A 27,500-nucleotide genomic window follows, 5' to 3' on the forward strand; every position below is an offset into this window, starting at 1 on the left:
ATAAGCCCGCTCATGGGAAAAAATATCACTATTAAATATATATACAAACTTATACAGGATGCCCCTGTGCCATTTATTAACTTATTTGTTTTGTTAATTTTTTTTTTTATAAAAGAAAACTAAATTATCTAGAGTGATAAATTTAACTTATATTTGAAGCCGAATTTAAAAAATACATAAATTTAATGAATGATAAATAAAGATATATCTATTATTACAAATAGTTTATTTTATTGTATATAAGAACACGGTTAAAATTCACTTTCTATTTATAAAAAATATAAGAATTAATAGGAATCAGGCTTATGCTTTTATTGAATTTTTCATATTTTATTTACTTGTTTTCGCATGTTTTCTAAATATATTATAGTAAAACGAAAATTCAACGAATATTTTGTGCGCATTTATTAACTATATTATATCCAGTGGAATTTTAAATAACAAATACTAAATTTATTAATAGTTTAAAATATAATTAGTACACATTTTTAATGGAGATAATAATTAGCAATGTTGTTTTATTTCAAAATTGATCCACATAAATCCTTTAAATTTTTAATAGTGCATCCATATTTTTGACCATGAAGAAAATAACTAGGTTTATAACGATAATTAAAAAATACATTTTATGTAACATTTAATACAATTATCAAATGCTACTTTCATGTTATATATAAAGGTGATTATTAAAGGATTCACTTAGTTTCCAATTATAATTTTATTTTCTACAATTCCAATAATAGCATTAGTCACACACATAATGAACTAATTTAAAAAATATATATTTTTTATAAAGTTATGTCTTATTGAAAAAAATACCACTAAAAATATTTTTTAAATGTAAAAAGCGACTCCCTAAATCACCAATGAAATTTGGTTGCATTAATTGTTTGCTGTAAATATTCAGTAATAATTACATAAAAATAAATGTATTGCTTCATAAAATATTTCTATAATTGTTTAACTATATTAATTGCAACAATAAACCAATGATATATATTAATAAAAGCTCCAATATTATATATTTTTTTCATAATATAAAATGTGTATATATATATATACTTCTACATTTTTTACTTAAAATGCTGATAAGTGTGCATAATAACATTATAAAAATATATGTAATGCTTATTGAAGTTTTATTTTTATTATATAATGTTTAATAAATTTTATATATATTAATAAATATTATAAAACCACATAAATAAAAATCAAATTGAAACAAAACCATGAACTTTAAACCATGAAACATATTGAAAAAAAATTTATTCTTCCAAATATATTGTTATCTTATTTGAATAAACATATTAATTTGGAAGAAGTAAAAAAACAAAAAATTAAGATTATTAAAATGAAGAAAGTGAATATGTTATACTATAATTAAATAATGGAAAAATGAATAAATGCTGGAAAATTCAGCATTTCCTCTTCGTTGTTTATGATGAATTTCCTTGATTTTTAATATAGTTCATATAAATGTACATCAATATTGTTAAAGACGTGGAGGTAAAGTTTGCGACTGTAAAGGGGAGAAATAAACAAAGATGTTTATATAAGGGGAAAAATATGATGTAGTACAATATACTATTAATAAGGGGGATATTTCATTTACTTTTGTTGGAAATCATCACCGTGGGATTCATATACATTGCTTCGCTTATGTAATTGCTTAGGATATTTTTAATGTGTTTCATTTTTATGATTATTTTATTATTTCGTGGATTTATTATTTGATTTTTGAATCCAGTTAGTGTCTTATTTTTAACATCAGGCTGTCTGGATTTTTCATTATTTGTAACACTACTAGCACCACATTTACTGATACTGCTATTACTGGAGGTTCTAAAAATATTGTTTATATTACTAATATCAATGCCAATTCCACGCAAGGCCTTTTCCTTATATATATCCCTTACACATTCACTTACGCATACCTTAAATCTTAAACAAATCGAATTTAATAATGGTAAAAGGTTACTTATTATAAAATTTTCGAAATATGTGGATTTAAAAATATATGCACCATACAACATGTCTATCTGTGCAGCATATTTTCCGCTATCGTCTTCACTAGGAACATTGTGTAAAACAGCTGTTACGATGGCGCGAAAAGATTTAAGAAGTGGAATTTTAGATATAAAGTTAATTTGTGTTTGTAAAATTATACAATTATCAAAAAAAAATAATTTAACAGTTTCATTAATATCTGCTCTTGCAGGTAATCCATATACTCTTTTTTTAGCTTTTACCAATGATACATTATATTTAAAATTAAATGAATATCCAGATGGGGTTTTTACATTATCACCTAATTCATTAAACTGGTCATAATTAACACCTTGTGGATCTATTCGTTGATAAAATTTATAAAATGGATTTTTATCATTAATTTTCGAAAATACGTTATAATAAACTTCTTTAAAATCTTTATTTATATATAAACTACTTGCATATTCTAAATCACTATAAAATTCTTTTTCTTCTAATAATTTAATTTCTTCGGGATATAAATTTAGAGGTATCATATGATCAATCTCCTTTATAATTAAAACTTTTTCTGACAATTCGGAAGAAGGTTTTATTTTATTTGGATCTAGATTGTTCTTTTGCTTTTTTGTTTGTGCTTTCTTGCCTGGTGTAGAATTTGCTTCCAATTTTTGTTTTGAATCCATTGCGTATTCTATCATCTTCGATATCGAATCATACGTGTCTTCTTTATCTAATAATGATGTAAACACAAATGATTGGTTTTCATCTGGTTTTATTTTAAGCCATTCAGGAATTATATTCAATTCTTGTGCTCTTTTAGTTGATATGATTGATTCACATTTTACCCTAACAATCGATGAATTTTTTAGTATTTGATTAAACGCTGAAACAAAATAAATGCTATTATTTGATATGAAGCATTTCCCTTCAACTAAAACGGGGCTCTGTAATGAAAGTTTGTCTTCATCTTTTTTTATTATAGCACAATTTCTTTCATGAATTTTTTCCAATGTTGTGCTAGAAGAAGCATTTTTTTCACCATTATCATATAATTGCTCGATTTTTGGAGTTGCCCTTAATTTGTTTACAACTTTGTCATTTGAGTTCAAATTATTCGATAAACTTCCATTGTTTATTTCTTTTGCTAGCAAATTTTCATAAACATAATTTATTATTTCTTGATTAATATTTGCATCAGGAATACCACCTGAAACACTTTCGTCGTCGTTTGGTTCTGTCTCACTTTGACTAGATTCTTCATTCACTCCAACTGTTATATTTTCAATACCATTGTCTTTTATATTAATTTCCAAAATTTTATGTAAACCTAAAGCTTCATTATTATCATTTAATAGTAATTCGCAATTCTGAAGGCTGTTACTAAATACAGGCGATTTTTCGACCTCGGCTACAAAATCACGAAACACTGTTTCTTCCTTCAACTCCGTCATAATTAAATAATGGTATTAAAGTAGGTTATTATTATATATATATATATATATATATATATATACGTATATAACCTTAAAGGCAGCGAGGCTTGAATTTTTATATCAAATATAAACAAACAAAAATAATATACTTTATTAAGGATAAGAAGAATGCATAAATATGTTAATATTTATAAATATAATTTTAAAAAAGGGCAAAAGTACGGAGCGCAAATAATTATACCATTTTATATATTTTTATAATATAAAAATAAGATTATTAAATAAATTAAATATTAGTAAATTAATGAATATATTATTATTATTTTAATTATTATATATTATAGAATAATGAATACGCGGATTAGTATAATAATTAAACTTATAATTATAAAAAAAATAAATACAAGAAATGGAATACGTGTATTAATCGTTCTAAAGATAAATTAAAAAAATAATAAATATATTATATTTTTTCTGTGTTTATTTTCATATAAAACATTAGATGCTGCATGGAAATGTTTTGTTGTATCATTGGAAGAAACAACGATTCGCGATTAACAATGTATGCATTATATCATACAAATATACTATGCATATATTATAAATAAGAACTAAAAGTTCAGAGAGAAATATGATGATATATATCTAATAACTAAATAAAATAAAAATAGTATTTCGCAAAAACGCGTAATATTTGAAATATTTAACTATAAAAAATATATATGTTTAATATTTTTTATAAATTTGGATACAAGTATATTTTTAACCTAATTTATATTAAAAAAAAAATTTTAGTAATATGATCTATGACCCTAAGTGTGTAATAACAAAATGCATATAGTTCAAACAAGTTAATTGATACGTATTTTTTTATAAAATCGACATCCATATATAATTATATGGTGTTATTATTCATATCAACCAATATTTCTTTGTTTAGTCCTTGCTATAATAATCTTTAAGTTTATATGCATTAATAGCATACAATTATGATGATTTAAATGCCTATTTTTTTAATTAATAAACAATTTGTTAAGAAGAAAATATATTTGGAATATTATTGAATATACTTTCATATGTTCATTTTAACTGTTTTAAAATATAATATATATATCAACCATAAATCTTATATATTGATGGATAATAATCTAATATTATATCTTTGTGACAAATAAATAAAAGTTTGAGAAACTTTCTATTAATATAAATTAAAATTATAACAACAATATAGAATAATGAAATAAAAAAAAAAGGTGAAATATTTACAGAAATTAAATAATTTCTTATAATATACCTTTTTATTAATATATTTTTTTGTAGATATTATAAAAAATGCTTTCATAAATATTTACTACGTTATAAATAATATCGATTTGTCGAATCTTGGATTTATAGTTAGTATATCTGCAATTTATGATTGTATATTAAACTATATAAAAATTTATTTCATTCGTATTATAAAATATACGTATTAATCTCCCCATATTATAGAATATACAAATTACTCAAAATGAATATAATATTAATTTTATAACTATATATATATAATGTTTATTACAGTTTTATCAGGAGATATAATTTAAACTCAAAAAATTGACTACAAATATGAGGTTTTGTTAAATAAAAATACTCATAAAATGAACATATTATGATATATATAATTCAATATAACCCTAAACTCTTAAAATTCTAAAACTCAATATAAAATATAAAATATAAAATATAAAATATATATTAAAAATCCATAACAAAAATATATTTTTTATTTCAATCAAAGATACGAAACATTTTATTTAAATAGCTGTTTCGTTTTTAGGTGCATGTAGAAAAGGGGTATAGAATTTTATATAAACTGTATATTTTTCTAAAAATATAATAAAAACGTTTTCTATATTTCCATTTAATTTTTAATTAAATTAATTTATATAAAGTAATAACATATAATAGTTGTTTTTAATTATAAAAAGCATTTTATAATACTATAATTAAAATTTAACAGAATACTGTTCAAATGTTAAAACATAATAATTAAATATTAATTTTATGTAATAATTATATTTCTTTTTTACTTTTATTAGGATTTTATAATATAAATTTTTAAACTTTACCGTTTTTTAATTACCTCAAAAAGTTTATTTAAATCTCTCTCTCTATATATGTATGTATTATATTGTAATATTAATCTTAATTTCAAGTTACTAAAGTATATATGCCGTTTTTTATTTTATTATAGTATATATATATATCATTGATTTTGATCTAAATATCTATATAATAGAATCTTGCAATCTTATATTTAAGTTGGCAATAATACAAAATAAACGTTACCTATATATAATTTCAAATAAGCACTATTGAATATGAAGGTAATATCATTAGGCTTAATTTCCTCAATAATATTTAGTATATTTTTAGCAAAAAAAAATTCGGGGTCAAATTCTACCACGGGCTGCGTAATATAAGAAAAAACGACAAAAATACACCATAATGCATATATATGTCTACTAATTTCTTTAATTAATTTTGTATGCAAATATAGTAATAAATTAACATAGCAATATCTGATATATTTTTAATTTTTTTATTTTTTCAGTTTCCATTCTGTAAAAAGAAAAAAAATGGAGTCGATCATGTATATGAGCTAGCTAAAAGTACGGATTGTGACCCTAAAGGTATCGATTATGACCCTGATCTTCCAAATCTTAAATTTATAGATGAACCCACTTCAGTAGTATTAGAAGTTTGCAACGAACGTAAAAGTAAATTAAGTGAACTCTTTGCATCAGAAATCGATGATACTGTCATTGATCAAGTGAACGGATTTTTAAGAAGAGAAAATAAATCCAGTAAAAAAGGATGGTATGTTAGACCATATGAAGAATATGAAAATATGATTAATATTAAATTTATATCTGTTGATAACGATGCCCAGCCTTTGCAACACAGCCTAAATATTGCACATAAACTCAGTACCTCACCAGAACCACCTAAGGTATTTGAAAAACACAGATCAAGTCCAATAAGTGAAACTGACACAAGTATACCACATGAAAATGACGAAAGTACACTACATGAAGATCAAGAATTAGATGATGAAGTTACATCATATCTCGGGGATGGAGAAAATACAAATGAAGATCAAGAATTAGATGATGAAGTTACATCATATCTCGGGGATGGAGAAAATACAAATGAAGATCAAGAATTAGATGATGAAGTTACATCATATCTCGGGGATGGAGAAAATACAAATGAAGATCAAGAATTAGATGATGAAGTTACATCATATCTCGGGGATGGAGAAAATACAAATGAAGATCAAGAATTAGATGATGAAGTTACATCATATCTCGGGGATGGAGAAAATGCAAATGAATACGAAGCTGAAGAAGATGATGCAGGTGAGGAACAGGAAGATGAAGACGCTGCGCCATATCTCGGAGACAAAGATGAAGAATAAAATAAAAAGATGAAATAAATAATACATAAAGGAAATATGAAGTAACATGTGCCTAAAAATAACTATTAAAAAATTACAATGAGCAAAAAGCAAGCTATTATATATAATATAATGTTTTTATCGAATAATAATAATAAGAAGAAAACTATTGAATCCTTGTAAATGCTTCAAGTTATATACCTTTTTAATTAAAATTATATATATATGCTTGCCTTTTTTAATTTTTAAAAGAGTTTTCTCTTTATACATGCTAAATATATCCATATATATTTTTTTAGTAAAATTTTTTTTTGACATGCAATTTTTTTAATATGCTTAATTTTGTATCATTTTTAATTGCAATTAAATGCTATAAGTATTTAGTGTGATATTCATGTAAAATAGTACAATTAAATATCTTCCGAGTTACCTTTTTAAATTAGTAAACAATAAAACATATAATAGTATCAATTTAATATAGTGATTATGTCTTATTATACAATTTGACAGGATTACTGTTCCCATTTAACTATGAAGAATGCAATTATGAATATGGGAATGTTATATATATTCCTTGATATTATGTTATATGGTAATACAATCGCCGCAATTCTTTCATAGTTATCGATTAATAATATTGTTTCAAAATTAAACAAATATATGATATTTATTTCAAAGTAATTAGCTACTATAAGTGTGCTATACTTTCTATATACTATCATGCCATCCATTTATTTAATAATAAAAAATATTTTAATCGCTATAATTTGGAATTTCGCTCTCATTTTATATATTTACAATGTCAATTCTATATTTTTTTTCTCAACCTTATAATTTTTTTTGACTTCTATATTTTTAATTTTCATACAGAAAATATCAATAGGTACATTTTATAATTTAACTAATTGGCAATAAAACAAATGTGCTTAAAATGTTTCATCATTTCACAAAAACCGTGCGATATATATAACAATGCGCTTACTAAATTACTAAAAAAATTGATAATATCTAAACAGGGAATGAACTAAAATATGACAAAGATAATACTTATGAAACATGGGTGTTGCATAACAATAATCCGTTTTGTCGAGTTCTAGATAATCCACATTTTAATCGAAAGGCTTTTATATTTTTCTATTATTCTTAATTTGTTTTTAATAATCCTTATTGGAAATTAAACAAAATAATAAAATAGACTGCCGTAATTAGATACAAAAAATATATAAAGGAAATTGGTGAAATATAAGAGTAATGTTTAATAATATTTGTTGTAATTTGTTTAGTATATATATAAGTTGTCTAAATGTATATGCATTGGGAATTTATTGATTATATATATGCTTTTAATAAAATATTATTTTTTAAAAACAATTTTGTAAATATATAAAAATATTTCAAAATGAAAGGAACTAATTTCGTTTTATAATTTGATTAAATATTTACTGGCTTTAAATTATATATTGCATGATAAATGGTTATTAAAACAATATTATTTTATATGAATATTTTTTTTTTATATCAAACATCTAAAAACGTTTATTTATAATAAATTTTTAAAATATAAATTTATTTACTAATATTTTTTTTTAGAGGAACAATTAATTCATGTTATATATATTATGTAAGTAATACTTTAAATTTTATTGAAAATACAAAAGCATATCAATAATATACGCATCATTGGTATAAGCGTATTATTTTATACTTATGCTTAAAAAATTAGGAATTAAATTATTTGTTCATAACATAATATCAGGGTTCCGTAGCTCAGTTGGTTAGAGCGTGCGGCTGTTAACCGCAAGGTCGTTGGTTCGATCCCAGCCGGTACCGAATTGGTTTTAAGTTTTTTTTTTTTGCATATCATAAATTTTATAAATAAAACATGCATTTATCTAATTTTTTCATATACATATTTATGTATATTATCAATTTGTATCAATTATATTATACATATGCATAAAAAATATTTCCATTTAGCATATAATAATACTATTAATATATTTAATTTTTATTTTTTTATATTGCATTAGTTTATTATTTTTTGCATATTTTATGGGATTTATGTAATTCAACTATTCCCACTCGAATATCGCATTTTCCCTTGCTCAGTTATTTTGGATTATTTAAAACAACTTTGATTTAATTGAAATATAAAATTATTTATAAGTCTCGTCAAACTCCAAATCCTATATATATTTTGTTTAAAATATACACAAAATTATACATAAAAAATGGAATTGCGACATGAATAAATTGCTATATAATGCATAAATTTGTGCTTTTGAAAAATGGAAAATGAATCACATCATTAATTTTTAATCAAATAAAAAAAATAATTATACAGAATAATAACACAAAAAAGGTTATACTTTCAATGTAACTAAATTATGATAATATATATGGAGATATTATCGAATAAAAATGTTAAATCAAAATAGTGATATGACATAATTAAAAGAAATGATATCGTCTCGTAAGAATTCTCGCTGCACCTCAATCGATGTATTCCCCATCTCAAACTTTCTTTTCTTATTTCGTTTTAATAACAACCGCAGAGTTATTATACTTGGCATTTATATATCTTATATGAGTATAATCTATTGGGCATTTATTTTGCGAAAGTATATGAATAGGGTTGTTTATTATTCCTTTATTTTTAAATGGTGTTATTTGATGCATATTATTGTATCCCCAACCATAAAGTTTGTCATTTAAGTTTAATAAGCAATGTCTATCACCACACGAAAAGTCTTTTATTTTATTATTTGGCAATTTTACAGTCGATAAAGTTTGCTGGTGCTTTCCTAAATGCCTGCCACATTGAAAATACATATTATCACCAAAACAAAATAATTGTTTCCCAAATTTATCATTAGAATATATCATCGAAAATTTTGAACCTGCATTAATTTTATATATTTTATCATATATTTCACAATCATTCATTTTTTTTAATATTTTTTGTGGGCTACTTTGTATATGTCTATCATAAAATGAATAGTTCACTAAATTTTTTGTAATAGTTGAATAACCTCGTTTTAATTGTTCTTTCCATTGTGTTCCAGATAAAGAATTTTTATTAGTTCGGCTTTCCCCTAACCCTAATTGTATTTTACTATCATCTCCAAAACTATATACATTGTCATTATTGTCTAAACATATTGTGTGGTTTAGCCCGCATGACACATCTACAATTTTGGTTTTTTCCCCAAATGATATCTTATTTAGTCTGACATAATTGCTTTTATCGGTATTCATTTCTATTGATTCATCTTCCTCAGTTATATTATCCATTCCTGTAACTTTTTCTTTTATGTCTTTTTCAATTAAGCTCTCTTCTTTCTCAATAAATGCATAATTGTTAACAATATTTTTTCTATGAAATTCATCATTTTCGCTATATAAAGGAGCATTCTCCATTCGATCGCTTATACCTTCCACATTCTCAGAGTTATTAATGTTGCTTGTATCTCCAATATCACTGGTGTTACGTACCATCTTCTGTACTGGCACTTCTCTTTCCATATGATTGTTATTTCTCATATTACTCAATGACGCGTTAAATTTTTTCAAAAACTCAAAATTGTAATTTAAATTAAAGTTATTTTTTAATGATGGATCCAATCCACATTGCCCATAGAAATTATTTCCGGAACAATACAAATTCCCTTTATTTGTAACAAAAGCTAGATGATATTTATTTACACTTAACTTAATTATTTTTTCATTTTCAAAAAATAATTTTTTTTTACATTTGTAAAATTGTTCAATTATAAATTCGTTTTTTTTTAAGCAATCACTATAATTTTGAATAATTTTTAATTCTCCATTTTTGTTAATAATATATATGTCATTGTTTGAAAATTCGATATCTGTAAATTTGTCATTGCTTTTCAATTTTATCGGGTTGACATAAATTATCTCATTTTTATTTTCATCTGTGTATGAACCCCATATATATATTTCATCATTTTCTGTTACACAACTACCGATACAGTTCCCAAATGTTATTTTTTTTACTTTTATTTCATTTTTTTCAAAAAATACAGCTTCACCATTTTCTTTTAGATCTTGCATTAAACATCGTTTATCTCCAAATAAAAACACTTTTTCCTTAAACTTATTATTTTCACAAAAAAATATTTTCTCTTTTCTTTTAAACAATAAGTAACTATTCAATCCAACAACAACAATCCTTGAAATTTTTGGAAGTTTAGAAATCATTATTTTGCTTTACTAATAATTTATACTACTATTTGTAACTGTATATATATAATGAACATCGATTAATCATCCTCACTAAAATTTTTGTCACTATGCGCCTGAGGGATTTTGTTTTTTTCTTTTTTCATTTATTATTTCCGTTTCATTATGTAATTTTTTACCCCAGTTTTTATTATATTTAAAGTATATTTTTTTACTGTATATTTTGAAATTATTGGAGATTTTTTTTAAAACGAAGCATATACTTAAAAAACGACATAATATAAAATGGTCACATTTATTTTCTTATTTCATTATCCTATAGCACATTAAATTATGAATATAAAAATGTAAAAAGGTCTATTTTATATTTCTTGCATAAAGCTTATGAGCCATTCTATTCATATTTTATTTGAAAATAAATAATATTCCACGCAAGTTTATCTAAATTAATTTTTTTTTGCTTTTTATATGCATTAATGAAGAAAAAAGGATACTAATCTATAAAAAATATGCCATAATAATATACATATATACACGTATATATAATAATGTGAATTGATAAAAAAACACGTTAACATGTATACATTATTTTCATAATATAAACAAACACCTTTATTCCAAAATTAATCAATGGATAATGTAGAAAAGAAAATTACTATCATAAAAAACAAAAAAGATACACACGAGCATAGGCAACAAATTGTTTTTCTATTAGATATAATTTCAATGCTATTTATTACGTATAATGTTTATTCGCTCTTTAACTTAATAATATAGTATATATGCTTGTTATAAAAAATAAAAAAGTGAATAATATAAAGATTAACCACATTTAATTCGCAAGGGTTTATTCATAATGGATTAAAAAACGAATAATAAACACATGTAATATCATATTGCATAGTAAAACATTTTTAATAATATTATTGTTCTAAAATAGTTGAACAAAAAATTTGATAAGTTACATATAAGTGATATATCTCTTTCGTTTTTTTATTTCAAATTTTAATTTATACACACAACTATTTTATATATAGTTATGCTTCCAAAACAATGGAGAACCTTTACAATGACATGGAAGAATATGGGAAAATTGCTCAACTGTATGCAGAAAAAAAACAAAGAAAGGAAAAAAGGAAAGAAAAACTCAATGATGGGATATATGAAGATATATTATGGATGTATGAAACAAAAGAAGAACAAGAAATAAAAGAGCAAGAAGAGTTTTTATTAGGTAAAAAAATAGATATGAAGAAATTAATGGAAGAAGAGAAAAAAAAGCAAACTAATAATAACAAAAATAACATAGATCATTTAAGTAAACTAAGAGAGGATCCATTAACTATCATTAAAAAAATGGAAATCCAAAAAAAAAAAATTATAGATGAACAAAAAAGACTATTAGATTTACAAAAATATAAAGAAAATGATAAAATGAAATATTCAAATAAAATATATAAAAAAAGAAGACCCACGTCTTCAATAAGTGAAAGAGAAACGAAATACAGAAAAATGAAAAAAAAAAGAGAAAAACACAAGGGATACGAAACAGAAACAGACACCGAAAAAAAAAAAAAAAATAATAATCCAAGTACAGATATAGATAATGAAAATGAAACAGATGAAGAATATGTAAAAATAAAAAAAAATATGAAAAGGATGGAACGTGAACAAAGAAAAGAAAGATACAAAAGGGATAGAAGATATCATACAGATAGGGATTTGCATAAATATGAACAAAAACATTATAATAAAATTAACGAAAATCGTAAGGAATATTATAGGCACAAAAAGGAAAGAAATAGTAAAAGCAATGAAATGGAACGATATAAGAAGAAATGCCGAGAAAAACATAGGGATATTAGAGATGGCACAATACATAAACATCGAACAAAAAATACAAGCATAGGCCGATATTCGCATAAAAAAAGAGAGTATAAAAGGGAAGGAATAAAAAAAGTAAAAGAATATTTAGGTAGTAAGGATAGTAATAGTAAAAGTGGAAGTATTAGTAAGAGCAGGAGTAGAAGTGCCATGTCCCAAACTATTAGTAGTAGTGATAGTAGAGAAGGAAAATCTGCACGAAAGAAATCACATGAAAAACCTGCAAAATATAGGCGATAACCATATATATAATTTCGTAAATAACGTATTGTATCTAGTTAATTTTCTTAAATTATGTATTTAATATTTTAGCGCATAAAATTTATTAAAATTTAATTAAAATTAACGTTACAAAACATGCATAAATAAGTAACATAAATATGTATAGAAATGCATATATATTTACTTAATCATTTAAACATTATTAACACGTGATAAAAACAAAGAATAATTAAGTATATATTGAAAGTGAAACTTAAAATAAAATGATATAACACTCAATGAACAATTACACATCAATTTAATTAATGAATAAAGCGCCAAAGATATATGACCATTAATGACCATGATATAAAACATGATAAATAGAAACATCGTTTCTGTTTCAAATGTTATTTTATTCTTAAAAAAATATAAGTTATTTTTATTGTGTAAAAAAATTTACTAAAAAATATAATTGTTATTCACTGAAAGTAGTTTTTTGAGGAAACAACAAAATAGTTTCCTTCCTTGTTCATATTTTCGGTGAAAAACTGAATAAAGATAAAGAATAAAAAAATATCACAATTATGAAAATATGAATAATATATATGCATTTTGAAATATTATTTATTTTAAATATATTAAGTATTTCATATTTACCTCCTCATTTATTTCTTCTTTCTCACGAAATGACAGCCGTTTTAATTTGTGTTTAAATTTTTTTTTGCCTAAATTCTTTGATTTTTAAAATAAAACATCATGAAAGTGGTGTTTCGTATTATTTATTTTGTATAACACATGTATGCATAAATTCATGTTTATATATCTTATGTTTTTTCTTTCTTTTATTAATTTATTTTTTTTACTATTTTTATATTTGTCCATTTCATATATGAAAAAAACTCATTTAATTTATTTTCAATACTCTTTATCTAACAAAGCGAAATATAAATATATATAGTAAGAAATTATTATTCCTTTTTTATGGATATGTTTATTTGATCATTTATGATATCTACAACTTTATTTTCTTATGTTTTTTGTTTTTTACCTGTTCATCATTTAAATCTAAAGACATTTTTTTTGAATGAACTATTATTTCCTTTTTTAATTCGCCTCTGTCTATTTTATCAAACACCAAAAACATGATATATATATATATATATATTTATTTAGAAATAAATACAACAAAATTACATTATATATTATTAGGATAATATATGCACATATTTTATCATATATGCATACAATAGACATAGAAACACAGTTTTATATAGGAAATATATATATTTAAATTTCACTTTCATTTATATATTTTTACTTTTAAAATTAATAACATTGTTTATTTTGAGAAATAAGTTATTCACATTTCTATTTTTTGTCCATCTACTTTTTGGAAATATTTTGAGAGATTTGTTTAAAACGTAAGCTTGTATATTGCATATGAAAAATAAACAAGATACTATTTTTATCAATTTTATTTTCATTATTTCTATAATGAAGGGGCATAGTCACAGATAAATGTATTCCAATGCTTATTTTTGTGTTGCCACATAATTTGTTATATAATATTTTATTATTAAAATGACATATTTAAACATGCATATATTATGTTTTTTCTAATCCATAATAATTTCGTGATACAAAAGCATATATAATATATTGAATGACACCATAGAATGACGGAATTGGCTTTTTTAATTTTGTAATTCCCTTTTTTAAACTGTCAAAAGGGACAATATCATACAAAACAAAATAAAACGATATATTATATGCATATTTTAAAGAATAAAAGGATATGAATCATGTCAACCAATTATATTTTGTATATAACAAAAAAACCCAAGTATTCTTCAAAAAATTGTATTATATATTATGATAATAAAACTGTGCATTACAAATAAAAGATTCAAAGATAATTTTAAGGAGGCATTATAAATATGTAATATTAACATAAATAATAGCAAAATAAAGAAATCCGTTTACTATTGCGTGTGAATAGTTATATATATTAAAAAAATATAATTACATTTAATAATCATGATAAAAACACCAAATGAAAAAATTGTGTACCTCTTCAAAAAATCAAAATTTGTCGTATATTGTTATTTACGCATAGATAATTTATACATATTCATGGGTAGAGAAAATCAAATAATAAAAAATATATTTGCACTAATATAATAAATTATCAAAATAAAGAAAAAAAATAAATTACAGACGAAAATAAAATTTTATTTTTATAAAATAAATTAAATAAATATATTAAATGCTCTTTGCTAAATATATTAATATAACCACTTAAATTTTTGTTTTTGTTTTATTTCATACGCATTATATATGTTTCGTATTACTTCATTGTATTATTATCCTCTTTTCATTACTTCGTATTTTGTTGATTTACTCATAGTTGTATTACTCAAAACAACGTCTTTCATTTAAAAAAAATAATTTATATAAATTTATATTGTGCATGAATTTTTAAACATGAATGCTTCCAAATTAACAATTTTTTTCTTTTTTTGGTCTCCCCCATTTGTTGTAGTTTCATTATAGTGTCAGTTTTTCTTTTATAATATACTTTATAAAAATGACACAGCAATTATTTTTTCAATATTCTTAACTATTAAAATTTGGGTTTTCCATCTTGAGAAACCAAGTTGGTGTCTTTTTTTTACCTTTTTTTTACGTGAGATAACCTAGAAATGGACAGAGTTTTGTTAAAATGTATTTTTGACGAACTATGTACAAGTTTCAGTAAAAAGGAAATAAACGGAAGCATAAAAAAAAGTGGAGATAAAAATAAAAACGAAATTAACTATTGCATAACACTGCAAGAATTGTTCGACAATTTGGAAAAAAATAAAAATGTATGCATGGATGTATATATGAAAAGGGAAGTTCTACAAACAATATATTATTGTAAAGATATATCTATTTTGGCCGAAGAAGAAAAAAAAACAACGGGGGAAAAAAATAACAATGATGGTAATGAAGACTATAGCAACTTCCCTCGTGACAAATATAACAACGGATTTGGTGTGAATATTCATAAAAATGACCAAGATACAATAATAAATACCGCCAGCAAATATAATTTATACATAAATAATATATACATATATAATAAGCATAACTTATTTTACTATGAAAGAATAAAAGAATGTAAAGAAAAAATATTTATCCTGTTATATATTATTTCAACTAAATATAATGGAAGTATTCAAAGCTCTTTATCAAAGCATCTCAATATCGATGTTAAAATGATACACTACCATTTAAAGGTTCTAATCCAATATTCGTTAATAAAAAAAATAAACATAAACATAAACGGAACAGAAAAAAATACAAATAATGATAACTGCGATATGAGTAATTCCGCAAACGGTGCAATGATTAAACTAAGTCCCTCTTATATTTTGTATTATAACATATACTTTATATATAATATGCTACCAATATTTGTCAAAAATATTCTATTTTCACAAAATGTTTTGTCAATTAACAAAATAATTATGTACCTTATAAATAAATTTATAATAATACCACAAAAAATATTATCCTTGATTTTTTTTAAACTACTAATTGTATATAATCCGTATTATTTTATGCGAATAAGAAAAGCCTTAAAAATTTTTAATTCCATTTTATCCAATTTAATTAATAGTAATCAAATTATAATGTGCAAAATTAAAATACAATCAAACTATGAAATTTGTTATTTAAATTATAAAAATAAAGAAAAAATAAGCTATGATCGCATAATTAATTTTTTGTTATCTTTTTATTACAATTATGACTATGTCATAAATTTTATTGATAAATCATGCTATTTAATGTGTGAAGATTATGTTAATAATGAAATTCCTATCAAATCTTCGTTTATGAACAATTACTTTATTCATAAAAAATATAAACAAAATTTAACCCAGCAATTTTCAATGTATATGGAACCAACTGGGCAAGATCGCATCAACACTATTGTGTTACAAAATGAAATAGAGTATAATCAACGCAGGGAAAATGGATCATTCAATTTAAATAAATCAGAATTAAACAAACAAGTTAATATTTCTATCAATGAGTTTAAAAACCATGTGCACTTAAATATGGATGACAAGTTTATTGATTCAGATTTATATTCGAGTTCAGAAAATGATAATTCTGCATATAGCTTATCAGATTTTTCTCCCATTTTGGGAAATAACCAAATTGAAGCGACTATAGAAAAAAAAGCAAATTTCAATGTTAAATATACTCATGAAAGAAATTCACAAATTTCTTATTCAGAATCCCCCACACATTCTAGTATTGATAGTGACAATGGAAGCGACAATGCTAATCACCACGGAAATAGCCTAAGTATACGTTCTAGTAATTTATCACTTTATGATGAAATGAAATATATAATAATAAGTAAAGGTATTAGTGGAATAACGGCAAAAGAAATTTCTCAAAGCATACTCCTTTCCATTAAAAAAACTAATACATTTTTAAATAAATTAGTAAAAAACAAAGAGGTTGTTAAAATACCGGAACGAAAAGATAAAAGTTTTATGTACCGATTTGTGGATAATAGAATCTATCAATATATACAGAACAAAAAAAAATATTACACAAATGTTGAGGAGCAAACTGAAGATGTCGTAAGTTATGCTAACAAAAATAAGGATATGAATGAATGTAATGTTAATATGAAAAAAAAAGCAGACCTTCAAATTAATGGGGAATCTTCAACATCCATTAAAGCTAATAGTAATGAACAATATTCAAACGAAATAATGACAGAGTATTCGGCCAAAATAAAAACAGAGCAACTAAATAATCCAATAACAAATAAAAATGTTTTACATTATATCAAAATTAACAACTTAAACGAATCTCTAAATATACTAAACTATACTAATACAATAAACAAGATAGATAAAAATGTTTTGGAACATGTAATACCCCAATATGATGATTCAATTAATAATTTCTCAAATTATAAAGATTTTTTTAATAATTATATAAATAAAATCAAGCAATTTGAGTACAAATACGATTTATTTACATCTAGTTTTCACCTTTTTTATTATGTCAAAAACATTTTACAAAAAAAACAAACAAACAAGAAAAATAATGATAATGCTAATTCATATAAACATTCTGACAACAATATTAAAGTAGAAGAAAATATTCGTCAATTTAATGAGGATAATGCTCGTGAACATTTTGAAGTATTTAATATTAATATAAACAACTTGGATGTTTCTAAAGCAAGTATTGATTTTATAAAACATTTTATGGAAGATACTACTAAACTAAAAAGTAATTTATTTATTAAACGTTTATTTATTTTTACACATTTTCTTTTATGCTCTAAAGTTACTACATTTCGATTTGTACAAGATCTATTTACTATTTTAGAAAATAATGGAAAATTAATAGATCGAAAATCAGTTGAAAGGCTATTTAATTATTCAACAAAAATAAACGCATTTTTTAAAAAATGTATCCTCCAAAACAGTAAAAATATTAAATATTATTTTTATGATTCGAACATATTGACTGAAAAGCAGTCTATTGAACTTCATTCTAAGCTTCAACAAGAGTATGCACATTATTTTTACAAGCATTCAGCATCTACCAAACTTAATGATAAATTACATTTAAATTGTCCCACCAACTTACAAGATTTTCCAAATTATACTAACTTAGGTTCTAAAAATAACGATTTTCCAAATAGTATTAATCCTAATTTTGAAATTATTGTTGATAATGCATCAATTTCACAAATATCTCCATCATCGCACCCAAATAATTATAATAACTTTCTCAAATTAGGAGAAAATAATTGTTTCCAAAACATTGATGCTTCAAATGCTTATAACATGAACCCCCAAATATACGATACAAATGCCCTGTTAGGCAATTACTCCATTACAAATATCACATTGAATGATAAAAATAATAACAATAAAAGATCGATTAATAACACAGAAAATGATAATGCCTCTATTACTTTTGATCATAATAAAAAACACTTGCATATAGATGGCTTATTCACCAACAATAATGCAAATGATGCAAGTGCTGATACCACCAATTTTAATGCAAAAAAAAGAAAAACAGAACAAAATCAAAAAATAAATAAAAAAAACATATACTATAAAAATAGTATTACAGAAAACACTCCTGATAGCTCAAACAATAAAAATAATATACTATATATCGATGTATTTAACGAATCCGCTTTTGCTTGTAATGAAAATAAATTTATCACACCGAAAAATAAAAAAAAACATATTTTCAAAAATTTTAAAATGTTACAGCACACAAGCAACATAAGTTACTTCTATGGATACATATTCTCAAAAATGGAAAGATATAAATATTTCCACAAGTGTTTGATAAGGATAATGAAAAGAAAGATGAAACAAAAAAGGAATAATAGAATCTTGAAGCAATGTAATTCCAATTCCATGTTTTCGAAAACTCAACACGAACACGACGGAGTTGCCACATGCCAAAATAAAATGAAAAAACGAAAAATATCTTTTGCATTTGCAAATATAAAAGGAAAAAATAAAAAAACAGGAAACAAAAAAAACAATGTTAACTATTTAAAAATAAAAGATATACTTAAAAATATGTACCTCGATGAATACTTAAAAATAATTAGTGTTAGGTGTAAATTAAACTACATCGAAAATTATTTACTAAAGAAGAAAAAAAAAAAAATTAAATTAAAAGAATTACCCCCTATGTTATTTGAATATTTAACATCGTATTCTCAACTACATTCTAATAAAAATAATCTGATCAAAAATTTTATATTTAATAAAAGCCAAAATATATATATAAATGAAAATAAACCATTACGATGTTATTATGATCACAATTCCTTACAAATAGAAGATACAAAAACAAATCAACTTTGTTCCTATTTAAACACATGTGAAGAAAATGAATTAAAAATAAAAAAAGATTCTATCTTTTCATCTTTGGCAAAATTCGATAAACTATGTCAACATGATATTGACGTAATAAAAAACAATGATAAAATTTGTATATTTATCTTCTTATATAGAAAATTAAAATTTTTATATAATATGAAATCAATTGATCTTAGGTTTGAAAATGACCAAGAAAATATTAATTCTACACTTGTCAATATTGATGATGATAATATAAATCACACACCTACTTGCAACACAAAAAAAAACCTTTTTAGTAATAGTAGTAACACCGATTTAAATATATCAATTATTGATCTGACAAAAAAAAACTTTAATATTTATATTAAAAAATATGTCACAATAAATTTATTTTCTTCTATAAAACCAAAGAAAAAACACCAAAAAAAAATTTACAATATTATGCGATATAACCACTTCGAGGAATACTACTACATCATATACGTAAGTCATCAAATTATTTTATTGACATTAAAAAAACGAAAAATAATGATGCATTATCGTTATACTATTTATATAATACCTTGTTGAATAATTTATGCCACATCATATTTGCATAACATTGCACACATTCCATGCTTTACGATATACGTTACTTATTTTTATCAATTTTTTACTTTATTTTTTATTTTTATCTTTTAGTTGTTAATCGAACAGTTCAAGAAGCACATTCTTGAAAACATTCCTGACGAATCTTCACGAAAAAAAACGAAACTATCAGATATACCAAAGTTCCTAAAAATTAAAAACAAAAATCTGAAATTCCTACTTTTTCACAATTCATACACAAATCAATTATTATTAACAAGAAAAATAAGGAAGGTTTTTATAAATTTAATTAAAAAAGTGAAAAGAAAAGAAACGAAAAAAAAAAGTAATGTTCAAAAACATAAAATAATGGAAGAATTAATTATATACAAAGAATATAACGTTTTATATAATATATATAATATATCAAAAACAAATATTGAAAAATATTTCTTTATTTTTTATGATTTATATAATAATATTTCAACTAAAAATAATTATGATTTTCCAAATGTCCTTGAAAAAGAAGACAATAATAATATTACCACTCTATCTTATTCTTGCCCCTTTTGTAAAAATATATATTTTTTTAAAAGTGATTTATTAACTCATATTTCAAATGTTCATAATACAAATAAAAACTTTTCAGATATCATATCGTTAATGTCCAATACTAAGCATACCATGCATAAAGCACTGAGTGATATTTTAAAAATTAAAAATCTAATAAACAATGCCTCACCAGCATATGGGCAAATTATGCGAATACATAGAAATAATAACATAAGTACAATGGATGAAAATTTAGATCAAGCATCATTATTTCCGTCTAGTAATTGCATAACTAAAAGAAATGAATTACTATTTCATAATGATACTTCATCCGATAAATTTATTCAAAACACAAAAGAAACTAACAAGTATGAGCAATCTCTTCAATATGAACCAAATAATGCTTCTGATGTTTTACGAGTACAAAATACAGAAATTAAAAAAAATACAGAGTTAAAAAAACAAATAAATATAATAGATCAACTTAATACAAATAAAATATTTTCCAGAAATACACATTTCAGTGTAAAAATCAAATACTCATTACGAACAGTATACCTTTATTTTGTCACGATATTTATTAAGCTTTACATATCTAGAATTAATTTGGAAAAATGTACCAACCACAAAAAAAATATAGGCGATAACAAAGGGAAAAATGAGCAAAAGGTTTTATTCCATAAAAAAATATATAAAAATAGCAAGAATTTATTACCAAAACGAAAGCGGAACAATTTAAATTCCTTACCAAATAAAATTAAATTAATATCCAACCAATTAAATACATTTCGATTAATCTACTACTTAAAAAGCAAAACTAATAGCATACCATATAAGAAAAGTATATGGAACAAGTCCAACAAAGTTATGATAGGAAAATTTAAGTACGCTGTATGTAAATATATTCAGAATAAACTATTTTATTATTTTAAAAAAAACATTGTGAATTATTTTTTTATATTATTAAATGAAAATTTAACTAGGTGTATATTAAATTACTTCCCAACATATATATACAATTGCACATATACAAATATAAATTATTACTTTGATAAGTGTATAAAAAATATTTACGATTTTAGTTTTATATCTCTTATAAATTTAATGAAATTATTTATTATCAATTATGGTAGCAAATTTATGTTATATAAAGAAATAATCAAACCGCTATTTTATCAAAAATTACGAAATATACAAAACGGAATAAAATATTTAAAAAAATATATATACGTTGTTGATACAAGCTATGTTTTGTCTAATTATATAACTAATGATATAGTTTGCGATAATATATATTCGAACCTTATTTACAAATCTATTTTTTATAAAAAAAAACTTTCACTTTTTACAAAAAAAAAAATATTTGACAATGTTATAGATATTATTTACTCATTTGGTAATTGTTACTTTTCAAAAATATTAGAATATTCACATTCAGAAAATTATCAAAATCAATTTCCTACGTTAAATTACCAAATTGATCAATTATTACTGCACATCGATAATGTATACAATCAAGAGCAAAATAAAATTTATATTTCTAACTATGAAAATTTTGATGTAAATAAAAGTACATGCAATGAGTCTAAAAAATACAATTTCAATAAAAAGTTAACAATTTTTGATTTAAATTTTTATGTACACAAATTTTTAAAAGGTGACATCACTTTATATGCATGTAATAAGTATACAATATCAGATGATATGCATATCGATGAAAAAAAAAATACCCCACCCAAATTTAATAACCAAAATAAATATTATACTCCTGATATAGATGTTAAACAAAACAAGATAGTGGATAATACCAAATATAGCAAAGTATTTTTAAATAATAATAATAAAGATAAAAACAAATTTGAGATTGATGAAAATTCTCTAAGCTTTAATTCTTCAAATGATGGCAACTTAGATACATTTGATCAGCTGTCAGATGATTATGAAATTATAAAATTGTTGGAAAATGATAATTATAATAATGAAAAGCTATTAGGAGGGGGTATAAATAAACATATAAATCATTTAACTAAACATGTTAGCGAATATTTTCCGAATTATTACATTCTCAACGGTTTAAAAAAAAAAATATTAAAAAGACTATCAAATATTTTTTCTGATAATAATAACAATTTTATATCTCACAATTTTCAAAATGAAATTTGCCACAATTTTTATTATGACCCAAATTATATAAATAACTATTTTTTTAATTACTTTAAAAAATATTGCATGTATATTTATCAAAACTATAACAATCCTATTCGATCTAAAAAGTTGAAAAACTTCAAAAATTACACATTATTAAACACTAGTAGCACAAACAATTTAAATTTTAGCGATCTTTTTAACAAATTTGTAGAAAAAAATGATTTCCCCAATTCAACAGTTTATAAAAAAAACAAACTACTTATTTATAATATCAACAAAAAAACATTTATCGATTTTGATATATATCCTCAAAATATTCATTTATATAATATTGCATATATTTCAAATATCCAAAAAAATATTGAATCATTTCTAGATATACAAGTGTTAAATTTGAAAAATGGAATTTTTTGGATGCAAAGCGAAAAGAGTACATCAAAAAAAAAATTCACAAATTTATATAAACCAGTCATAAATAATAATAGTATAAATGCAAATAAGTTGGGTATTAACAAAGAAAATATTTTACAAAAACATAACTGTAGTATTCCGAATAAACCAGAAAATGAAACCAAAGGCTCACAAGTGTTGCACTCAAACCGAAGAAAATATATAGCAAAATATAAAAGTTTTATAAGAGAAACACAAATTAAAAAATTCGTAAAAAAAGTTACCATTCGAAATAGAAATAATAGTGATCATGTTGGAACCAGCAAAAGTGATATTAGTAATGATAATGCGCATAAAGAATCCTTCATATTTTTTGTCCAGTTAATGTATCATGTTTTTTGCATGGACAATATACAAAATAACTATGATGACCATGGGAATTACAAGGCGCATATATATGAAGAAAATAAAAAAATAAAAAATGTGGGATATAAAATAAACAATATATACAAATATAAAACTATAAACAATGATGCAATAGGAAATATAAATAAAAATAACTACATCGGCAATAATGCATATCAAACAGATAATAGTCTTTACGAAAATAACATTGTAAACAACCATGATGCTTCCCATATTAGTGATAATGCCAATGTTTCTAAAAATGATACAACAGAAAAGGAGGATTACTTATTTAATCAAATAATGAGCAAAATGTTATATATGTTTTTCATAGTTAAACAAAAAAAAAAAAAAGGATGTTTTATTGATAGCTTAAAAAAAAAATATATAAAAAAATTTATTAATAAGGCATGTTATAATGAATATTTTAATGTAAAAAAGGAATATAACTTTATCCTTTTTCTTTTAAATAAATTAAATCTTATAAAAATATTCCCATTTATTAATACGCATAAGGTATTCTTAGCACAGTATTATAATGGGATTAATATGTGTAAAAGAAAGACCTTATTTTATGAACATAATTTTAAACACCCGTTTTTAAACATGATAAATTATTATTTAAAAAATTTTAAAGTTAAAACACAAAGGTATTCAGATAATGAAAAAAAAACATTTAAAAAGTTTATCAAAAAAAATAAAATACTCAGTCATATGGATGGACAACATACCAACAATAACACTCCATATGAAATCGGTACTATGAAGAATATAAGTAATACCATCAATGTAAAAAATATAAACAACGAAAATAGTAGCAAAAACAATATAATTGATGAAAATGAATTGGCTAATCGATATGCTTACAAAAATGTTACCCAAGAAAAAATAATATATAAAAAGAAGTATATAAATTATAGCGATTATATATACATAAACTTCATAAATAACAATACTTTAAAAAAACCCAATTTTATTCCAAGATTAATACTATTATTCAACCTCCAATGTCATATTATAATTCACGATTACTTTTTTATGTACTTATGTGAAAATTATGAACAAATTCAAAAATTCGAAAAATCTATAAACGATAATTGTAATGATTATACGAATATTTTGTACAATACAAGAATAGGAAATAAAATATTAAATTATATGGGAAATAAAAAATATCCAACTGTCATTAAATATATAAAACGCATTATAAATAACGTATGTATATATTTTGAATACAATATATTGTTGTATATAAACAATAATAAAAGAAATTATTTACAAAAACAAGATAATAACAGCAAATCCAATATTATTTACTATTTCAGGGACAATTACATAATTGCAAATAGCTTCATATATTTAAATGGTAGTGTAAACATAAAATTTATGTTTTTCTACATCCTGAAAATATTTTTTTATATCAAAAATAACCCGTATTCCTCTATATTCGACGTAATAATAATATAACATTTTCGAAACTTATTTTATAACTTATTTATCATTTCCTACTTCAATAAAGTGCACATGCATTCGTATACAGCGAGTATCGTACGCACGCACGTTCATATATATATATATATTTTTTTTTTAGATATGCAAGATGACCGAAATACTAAACCTTTGTGATTTAAACACACTCCTGAGAGCAATGTGTGATGATGGATTCATTTCCTTCAAATTGATGTTCGTGAATAAAAGAAGTGAAATTTATAAGTTGAAAAAAAAATATCAAATAATAAAGGACTTTAACGATTTAATGAGGAATGATAATATAAAAAAAAAAAAAAAATCACAAATAAAAAAGAAAAGAAAAGCTACAGCTTGCTATTTTTTTGATACAACATCAGAAGACGAGTTTTCTACTGACAATGATACTTTTAAAACAATAAATAAATGTAGAAAAGACACTACTATACATGCAAATCATATTATCGCCAAAAATTCCAAAACCTTTGATAAAACGCCCAAAAAAAATAATTTAAAAAATTATAAATTATTTATTGATAGAATACTGTATAAAAAAGTTAAGCTTTATTATGTTCAGGATGAAAATATAATTTTTAAAAAATATGAAGGAACATTATGGAACTGATAAGTGTGTGGTATATATTTATTTATTTTAACGCATGTATATACATTGTTTTTTTGTTTTATTCTTCCCAAAATGTTTATCTTAGCAAACAGTTAAACATATATGCATTCACGTAATCATTCATTATATATATCTTCATACATATTCACATTTTTTAATATTTTTTTATCATTTATTGTTTGTTAAAAAAAAACAAAAGACAGTACAACATTTTATATTTGCTTCATACATTTTATTTTTTTTTGGTGTTGTACATTTAGTTTTTTAAAATTGTAACTCCAATATTTCACAAACGGCATATTACTATTAATGTTTAAAGACTTAGACTTTTTGTAATAACATTTGTGAACTTATAAGTTCATACCTATAAATATTTTTAAAACCACCAAAGAGAAAAAGGAAGATATTGACTTTGTATATTAAAATTTTTATTCCTATATAACTACATTAATATATGTAATGCGATTTCCATCTTCACTGCATTATTTTTTCGTTTTATTTTTTGTAACTAATTTTTTTTTTTTCATCTCATTAATTTATTATTTTTCCTACCTATTTTTAATCAAATTTTTTTTTGTAAATATTTTTAATTTTCAACCTTTTGGGTAAATATAAATTTTTACCTTCATAAGAGATAAATATAAAAATTATAATTATAATTAATTGCGTTGGCCGAATTGTGAAAAGCGCCGCCATAACATATATACATATGTAACAAAATACTCTGCGGTACTTATACGTATATATACATATGTATTATTGTTTTACGTGAAATGAACATATATATATATATATATATATATATATATATATATATATATTTATTTATTTATTTATTTACGAAAAAAAAAGTGAAAATTTTATACACACAAAAGGGGAAAAGAGAAACAGATTATCAATAAAACCCTTCTATAGTATATAAACAAACTTATAATAAAAGAAAAGCTGAAATATCTATTTTAAAGGAGAATAAAAAATTGACTAGCTAAAGTTATACGTAAGTTATGCTTTGGAAAATAAAAACAATAGCAAAATAAAGTTAAGCAGTATAAAATTAAATGAAAAAATAAACCAGAAAAACATATTTCCTCAATAATAGCAATATAAATTATGCAAGATAAACTGCCTAAAATGCACTTAAAATATACTTAGCACAAGTTTGTACTATATATGCAATATATACATGTGAATGTATTTCATTAAGCTAATAAATATAAAAGAGTATTGGGATATGCTTAAAGGAATAACAAAATAAATAACCAATAGTGGCAACA

General features: G+C 22.6%; 6 protein-coding genes and 1 non-coding gene across 7 annotated transcripts; 4 read left to right on the forward strand and 3 right to left on the reverse strand.

The window, feature by feature from the left end:
• Positions 1–1,436: 1,436 nt before the first annotated feature.
• On the reverse strand, positions 1,437–3,440 carry PBANKA_1000500 (conserved Plasmodium protein, unknown function; the record flags this gene model as incomplete). Its single annotated transcript, XM_034565072.1, has 2 exons — positions 1,437–1,519; positions 1,613–3,440. The coding sequence occupies 2 exons, from the start codon at positions 3,438–3,440 to the stop codon at positions 1,437–1,439; spliced, it is 1,911 nt and encodes a 636-aa protein (XP_034421805.1).
• A 2,342-nt stretch (positions 3,441–5,782) lies between these two features.
• Positions 5,783–6,882, forward strand: PBANKA_1000600 (erythrocyte membrane antigen 1; the record flags this gene model as incomplete). The annotated part of the gene is made up of 2 exons (XM_034565073.1): positions 5,783–5,875; positions 6,016–6,882. The coding sequence occupies 2 exons, from the start codon at positions 5,783–5,785 to the stop codon at positions 6,880–6,882; spliced, it is 960 nt and encodes a 319-aa protein (XP_034421806.1).
• A 1,735-nt stretch (positions 6,883–8,617) lies between these two features.
• Positions 8,618–8,691, forward strand: PBANKA_1000651. Its single transcript has one exon. It is a non-coding gene; the product is annotated as a tRNA-Asn (tRNA).
• Positions 8,692–9,390: 699 nt separating this feature from the next.
• Positions 9,391–11,085, reverse strand: PBANKA_1000700 (regulator of chromosome condensation, putative; the record flags this gene model as incomplete). The annotated part of the gene is made up of 1 exon (XM_034565074.1): positions 9,391–11,085. The coding sequence occupies one exon, from the start codon at positions 11,083–11,085 to the stop codon at positions 9,391–9,393; it is 1,695 nt and encodes a 564-aa protein (XP_034421807.1).
• Positions 11,086–12,120: 1,035 nt separating this feature from the next.
• PBANKA_1000800 (pre-mRNA splicing factor, putative) lies at positions 12,121–13,191 on the forward strand (the record flags this gene model as incomplete). The annotated part of the gene is made up of 1 exon (XM_034565076.1): positions 12,121–13,191. The coding sequence occupies one exon, from the start codon at positions 12,121–12,123 to the stop codon at positions 13,189–13,191; it is 1,071 nt and encodes a 356-aa protein (XP_034421808.1).
• A 443-nt stretch (positions 13,192–13,634) lies between these two features.
• Positions 13,635–14,639, reverse strand: PBANKA_1000900 (conserved Plasmodium protein, unknown function; the record flags this gene model as incomplete). Its single annotated transcript, XM_034565077.1, has 5 exons — positions 13,635–13,703; positions 13,813–13,887; positions 14,019–14,084; positions 14,204–14,274; positions 14,474–14,639. 5 exons carry the CDS (start codon positions 14,637–14,639, stop codon positions 13,635–13,637), a joined length of 447 nt encoding a protein of 148 aa, XP_034421809.1.
• Positions 14,640–15,857: 1,218 nt separating this feature from the next.
• PBANKA_1001000 (conserved Plasmodium protein, unknown function) lies at positions 15,858–26,226 on the forward strand (the record flags this gene model as incomplete). The annotated part of the gene is made up of 3 exons (XM_034565078.1): positions 15,858–20,555; positions 20,754–25,586; positions 25,726–26,226. The coding sequence occupies 3 exons, from the start codon at positions 15,858–15,860 to the stop codon at positions 26,224–26,226; spliced, it is 10,032 nt and encodes a 3,343-aa protein (XP_034421810.1).
• Positions 26,227–27,500: the final 1,274 nt, after the last annotated feature.

The sequence above is a fragment of the Plasmodium berghei genome, assembly GCF_900002375.2.
Source record: "Plasmodium berghei ANKA genome assembly, chromosome: 10".
In the NCBI taxonomy this organism is placed as follows: domain Eukaryota; phylum Apicomplexa; class Aconoidasida; order Haemosporida; family Plasmodiidae; genus Plasmodium; species Plasmodium berghei.